Below are 6,114 nucleotides of genomic sequence, written 5' to 3'. Positions count from 1 at the left end.
CCCCAGCCCCGGCCGCCGCTGCTGCCGCCGCCGGCGCCGCCGGGTGGGTACGCGTCCCGCTTCCAGGACGCACGCTCGTCGGCCTTCGAGGCGGCGCCGGCGCCGTGCGCCGCGCCGCGGCGCGCGCCGCTGCCGCGGTCCCGCGGCTCCGCGGGCCGCAGCCTGGCGCCGCGGTCGCCTGGTTGGGTGGGAAGAATGTCGCAGGGGGGAGACCGGGGCGGTGGGGTTGAGGGATCGGAGGGGTTGAGGGGCCGGCCAGCGAGGCAGGAGCCGGTCGCGCGGATAGCGGTTTGGGCCGGAGCGTAGCATGCACGCGACTGTAGAGTGCGGCCAGGACAGCGCTCCGCGGGGCGCGCTCACCAGGGAGGAGTCCCGAGGGGGAGGCGGGTGCGCCCCTCAGCCACTGCGGCGCCAGCGCCGGCTCGTCGCCGGTGCCGATGGCGGCGGCGGCGCGGGGCGGCGCCATGCGCGCCTGCGCGCGGCTGCAGCCCTACCGGGCGCGGCGGCCGCGGCTGCGCGGGTGGCCGGATCCAACAGGGTGGCGGCTGGGCAAGCGCCCTTGGCGGCAGGGGGCGGGGCGCGGGCAGGAGAGATGGCGCACTGGCGGCGCCAACGCGCACACAGGCGCAGCTGCTGCGGGCGTGCGGCTGGCGCCACCGCGCTCAAGGGCCGCCGCCCACGAGGTCCTTCCCGCTGCTCCCAGGTGTATATTTGCTGTCAGTCTCGTAGTGACTGCCAGGCTCAGGTGAAACCTGGCGTTCTTTCCCCCGGGCCAACCAGAGAGCCACGCTCTCTTGCCACCAGCCAGGCGGTGTGGATAGACAGCACCCAGGGTAGGTTGGTTCTAAGGAGTTAGAGGCCCTCGCCACGTCAGGATTGAGTGACAGAGCCCCGATAGTGAGGATGGCTGTGTCCGGGCCGGTCTGTGTACAGTACTGTGTGATCAAACCTGACCGTAATGGAGTGTCGATAGTATTCACAGCACGCTGTATTCTAGTAATGTCGCATTGCATAGATTGCTCAACGAGCACACAACGCACCGGCCAACGAGACCGGTGTTCAACGAAGTGATTTGCTGCCGTCTGCTCTGCGTCTGCTACGGAAGCAGACGCGATCAACGTTACCCATATTGCATTCCTAAATTGCCCTTACAGTCACGACACACCTCGAAGATCTCTTTGTCTCAGCAAATATGCAGTCGAGACGCATGCGGGCACAGGCACCCTTCCAGTCCGCAACAAGGTGTCCCAGATTATGCATCACACGCCAGACCTGCCGCAGCCAACCCCGGCATGTGGCACTCGCGAGCGCTGGGGACGGAATGCAGGTGTTTTCGCCCTCCAAGGTGGGTTTGCGAACGATTTTGAGCAATCAGCTGTTCACAGGGCATGTATTTAGCCCTGAGAGGTGCCGGGTGGCAGGCATATCGCGGTGGACCAAGCTCTGGAGCGCGCTGCTGTGAGTACAGCTGCGTCGGCGCTCACAGCGATAGGCCCGTCCGCCCGCTCATTGGCCGAACGGCGCCCCCGCCTTCCGCGGCGCGCGCATCTTCAGGTGAACCTGTTCCTGCGGATAATGCGGCGGCGCGAGGACGGGTACCATGACCTCGCCTCGCTCTTCCACGTGAGACCGCGAAGCACACAAAATGTTACTTTGTGCATGGGTATCAGAACAATCCCTCACATGCTGGATGCTAAGGTCGCCGTCTGTGGGTTTTGGATCCGGAAGCCCTGTGCGACCACGCCGCTCAACCGCAGATTCGCAGGTCGCACCACGGCAGCGGGCCTGCCTGTGCCATCGCAACGCAATGTTCCCGCACCCACCCATATCATCACACAAACCACACACAAACGCACACACACACACGCACATGCACACGCACAAACATACACACACACTCACACACACAACATACACAACATACACACACAAGCGTCCGCCCGTACCGGCCGCAACCGCCCGCCAGGTCATCGACCTAGGCGATGACATGGAGCTCGAGGTGCTGCCTGACAGCGCCGCGGTGGACGTGCTGCAGTGCAGCGACCCCACCATCCCCTGCGACGAGCGCAACCTAGTCATCAAGGTGGGGGGTGGGCTGGAAAACGGGCAGTCAGAGCAAGCGGCAGGGGGCGGTCGGTGCGCACATGTGACGGGCTGGGGGCAGCTGGCGGCCTTGGCGCCACAACCTCGATGGCCGCAGGGGCGCGGCGTTGAAGGGGGGCGCAACCATGGACTGCCGGCAGCCGCGCTGGGGCCGGCTGTGGCAAAGGCGGTGGCGGACGGGGCCCGGGCTGAGGGGCCGAGAGCTTCAGCAGCCCGGCTGGGCGCCGCAGGTTTCGTCGGCCTCCCTGCACTTTGCAGTCGCACGGCCCCCTGCAACGCTGCTGCAAGCCCTCCGCCGCCGCCGCCGCAGCGGCTGCTGCCTGCTGTGATGAATCTTCCTCGGTTGCCCCGCCGCAGGCGCTCAACCTGTACCGTCGCAAGGCAGGGGTGTCCACCCACTTCCGCGTGCGCCTGGACAAGCGCGTCCCCCACGGCGCCGGCCTCGGCGGCGGCAGCGGCAACGCCGCAACAACGCTGTGGGCGGCCAACGAGCTGTGCGGGCGGCCTGCGACGGACGCGCAGCTGCTGGAGTGGAGCGGGGAGATCGGGTCCGACATATCGGTGTTCTTCTCATCGGGGGCGGCGTACTGCACTGGGCGCGGGGAAATCGTGGAGGACGTGCCCCCTCCGCTTCCGCTGGACACGCCGCTGCTGCTGGTCAAGCCGCCGATCGGCCTGTCCACGCCCCAGATCTTCCGCGCGCTCGACCTCGGCCGCCGCAGCGAGGAGGACCCGCGGGGCCTGCTCGAGCGCATGGCAGCTGCCGGGAAGCTGTCGGACGAGCTCACCGTGAACGACCTCGAGCAGCCCGCGTTTGACACGCTGCCAGAGCTGCGGGCGCTGCAGGAGCGGCTGGCGGCGGAGGGGGATGCCGGCGGGCAGCCGTTCAGCTCGGTGTTCATGACAGGCAGCGGCAGCACCATCGTGTGCGCGGGCGCCGACGCGGCGCCGGCGTTCCTGTCGCGGGAGACTGCGTACTCGGATGTGTTTGTCAGCCCCGCGCGCCTGATCGTTCGGCGGCCGGGGGAGTGGTACGCGGCGCCGGCCGGCGGGCCGCGGGCGGGGGCGGCGGCCGCGGCGGCGGCGACCGCGGCGGCGTGATACGCAGGGCCAGGCTCCGGCGCTGTTTATGTCGGCTGCGAGCGTCGTTGGCCAGCTTAAATTTTATTTTTCAGAGAAGATGCGTTATGAAATCATTGCTGGCTGGAGGCAGGTCGTGGCAGCTGCATTGGACAGAATTTTGAATCCGTGGTGTTTGCTCTGTGGTCACAAGGTTATGAACGTGCTGCTCTCAGTGCAGTCTGCAGTGCAACAGGAGATTTTGCTGATCGTATACAATGACAGAGCGGTGGCAGTTAGGGCCGCAGCACAGCATGCAGGCGGCGTGTGGCAGCGCAAGCCCTTTGGATCGGAGCGGCTCCAGGCGGCAGTCCTCAGCAGCAGGCAACAGCAGCGGGGGTGGTGGGTGTGGGCGAGCTGCCCGAACACCAACAACACAACGGGGCTGCACATGGCAGCAGATCTGCTTGTGGACGGGCCAGCAATTACTGCAGGTTGCTCAAATGAAGTGTTGTGTGACTTCAGCTGCGCTGCCTCACTCAGCGTCGCAAGTGCGCGCGTAATCCCATCCTATCCAGGGCCCTTCCGGCGGCTGAAGGGGGCCGCTCCGTGGCTGCTCAGGCCAGCCATGAGGGCCAGCAAGCAGCCGTGCGAGCTACTGAGAGGCATCCTGGCTGGCACAAAAAACTTTCTCGTTGTTTTGCGGGTAGGTGTGCAACCACAGCACTGGGCGGGCCACTGAACTCACACCGTGACGTGGGCGCCGTTGTCCTAATCTGCTACCTGTTCGCGTCTGCGCACTTCGCCACACAAAGGGCTCTTATTCAGTAGCCTGGTTCATTTATAATCAGACAGTTTTACAGTCGAATCTATCGACTTGCTCGTCCCTCCGTCGTGTAGACCAATCCGACCGCGTTCCGACGGCCACACTCATCTTGGCGACGCGCCTCCAAGGGCTTTCGATCATGGGCGCGCCCCAACATGGGCGCGCCCTTCTATTTCTGCTTGTTTGGTTCGGTTGGGTGGCGGGAACCGAGGCGCAAATGCGGCAGGTTACAGGGAACACCGTGCTGGTGATAACTAACCCCAGCGGAGTCGCTTCCGGGTGAGATAGGCACAAACTCAAGATTATTCGGCCGCTCTCCACCCTTGAGACTGTTTGGGCCCGACTCTGGATTCAGGCCCCAACTTCCCACTGCGCACTCCCCAGCCGTGCGTGCGTCATCGATGCGGCTGGGGCCAGGCCCCACGCCCAGAAGGGTTTTGGGGCCTGTAATTGTGCTCTGTCCGTCTTTTTTAAACACCTTTGCTTGGCCGCGCCCGAATCGGCCTGCCCCACCACCTGTCAGATCCGCCACGAGCGTTGGCTTCCTGCAGGCGGCCCTCACGGCGGCCGGCCAGGCCTTTGACACGCTGGTTGTCAGCCCCTCCTCGCGCCCGGACTTTGCCGCCCTACTGTGGAACGCAGACGGCACAGGAAAATACAGGGGCTGCGTCATGTGAGCGGGTCGGATGGCCGTGGTTCGCGCATGTGGGCGGTTGCACTAGCAGATGCCAGCTCATTCTGCCGCATTTGTGCATGCCAGTGATCGCTGTCATCAGCGCTGCGGCAGCAGGTGGATGGTGCCTAGACAAAGAACAAAAGTTGAACTTGTGCTGGCCCTCTGTTGATGTTCAATTATGTGTAGCCTCTTGGCAGCAGCTGGTACGGTACTTGTGGTGCACTGCAAGTGCTTGCGTCATCCGGACGACCTTCAGTCAACATTGCCGGCATGCACTACCCCCTGATTTCCAGATATCTGCCGGCTCTCACCAGCTGCCCTCAAACCCGCCCTCAGGTACCCCCCATTGGAGTCGATGAGCCTCCTAACACCCGCCGAGATCGGGGTGCTCTGGGACTATCAGGCCAAGACCGGCGCCAGGAGCGTCAAATATGGCGCCCCCGCCCCCACAATCGGGTTCGGCGCCGCCTCTGCACCGGGCGCCTTCAGTCTGTTCTACTGGACGGCGCAGGCGCCATTTGGCACGTCGGGCGTCTTGGCTGCAGCCGTGCTGATCGCGAACGGCTTCGGCGTGACCATGTGAGTGTCTTCATGCGGCGCCAACGCAGCATGGCTCTTGAACGTTCCCACACACAGCCGCAATTCCACCCTCTGTGTACGACCCCTGCGGCTGCGGCTGTCTGGTTTGACAGGTGCTGGCTGCGGCACAATCCTGCCTGCGAGCTCGACCCAAATGCTGCCTGTCTGTTTGGACCCAACTTTCAACTGCAGGGCTCCCGGCAACCCGGCCGTTCCGCTGGGGACCTGCAACATGCGTTACGGCCCCACGGCCACCGACGCGACCTCCACCAGCATCGTATCCCCCTGCACATCCACAGCCATACTTCTCACCGCAACGCTGACCCCCAGCGTCGCCGGGGCGAAGATAACGTGAGCCCGCCTGGATGTAGCCGCTGGGCTGCATGCAAACGCTGCAAGTGCTACTTGTGCCCAGCGAAAGCCACCCCCAGCCCCCCTCCCTTGTGCTGCGCTACAGTGCACACGGCGACTTTACACGCACGATGCAAATGCATGGGCGCAGCCATCTTTACGCCGAGAAAGCTCCTGTATTTCTTCACGCGCCTTGGATTCCCTTCACGATGCAAAGGATTGGCCACGCGGGCGCAGCAAGCCACAATGCTCCCAAGCACCCAACCCCTTGCTGCGCACCGGCCCCGGACCCGCAGGCACTCTGATGGCCGCGAGGCCATGGCCTTCGTGTACGACTGTTCTGCAAACGTGGGCCCACCCTGCACCACGACCGCAAAGCTGGCGGTCAACTGGCTGCTTGCCGGGCCCCAGCCTGTGACCGCGACGTCGGCAGCAGCAGCGTCCGGGAGGCTCTCTTTGACCAGCACTGTGGGCGCCACCACCTCCCTGCTGGACAACTTGCTGCAGACAACGACAACAC

The 6,114-nt window shown here is 64.8% G+C and overlaps 2 protein-coding genes across 2 annotated transcripts; both read left to right on the top strand.

Annotated features, from left to right (window-relative positions):
- Positions 1–1,321: 1,321 nt before the first annotated feature.
- On the top strand, positions 1,322–3,204 carry MNEG_12980 (diphosphocytidyl-2-C-methyl-D-erythritol kinase; the record flags this gene model as incomplete). Its single annotated transcript, XM_014038549.1, has 4 exons — positions 1,322–1,345; positions 1,555–1,623; positions 1,967–2,083; positions 2,461–3,204. 4 exons carry the CDS (start codon positions 1,322–1,324, stop codon positions 3,202–3,204), a joined length of 954 nt encoding a protein of 317 aa, XP_013894003.1.
- A 1,815-nt stretch (positions 3,205–5,019) lies between these two features.
- MNEG_12979 (hypothetical protein) lies at positions 5,020–5,247 on the top strand (the record flags this gene model as incomplete). The annotated part of the gene is made up of 1 exon (XM_014038548.1): positions 5,020–5,247. One exon carries the CDS (start codon positions 5,020–5,022, stop codon positions 5,245–5,247), a length of 228 nt encoding a protein of 75 aa, XP_013894002.1.
- Between the last annotated feature and the right edge of the window lie 867 nt (positions 5,248–6,114).

The sequence above is a fragment of the Monoraphidium neglectum genome, assembly GCF_000611645.1.
Source record: "Monoraphidium neglectum strain SAG 48.87 unplaced genomic scaffold scaffold03552, whole genome shotgun sequence".
Taxonomy (NCBI): Eukaryota; Viridiplantae; Chlorophyta; class Chlorophyceae; order Sphaeropleales; family Selenastraceae; genus Monoraphidium; species Monoraphidium neglectum.
The sequence above is the reverse complement of the archived record's forward strand: the minus strand, read 5'-3'. Positions and strand labels throughout refer to the sequence as shown.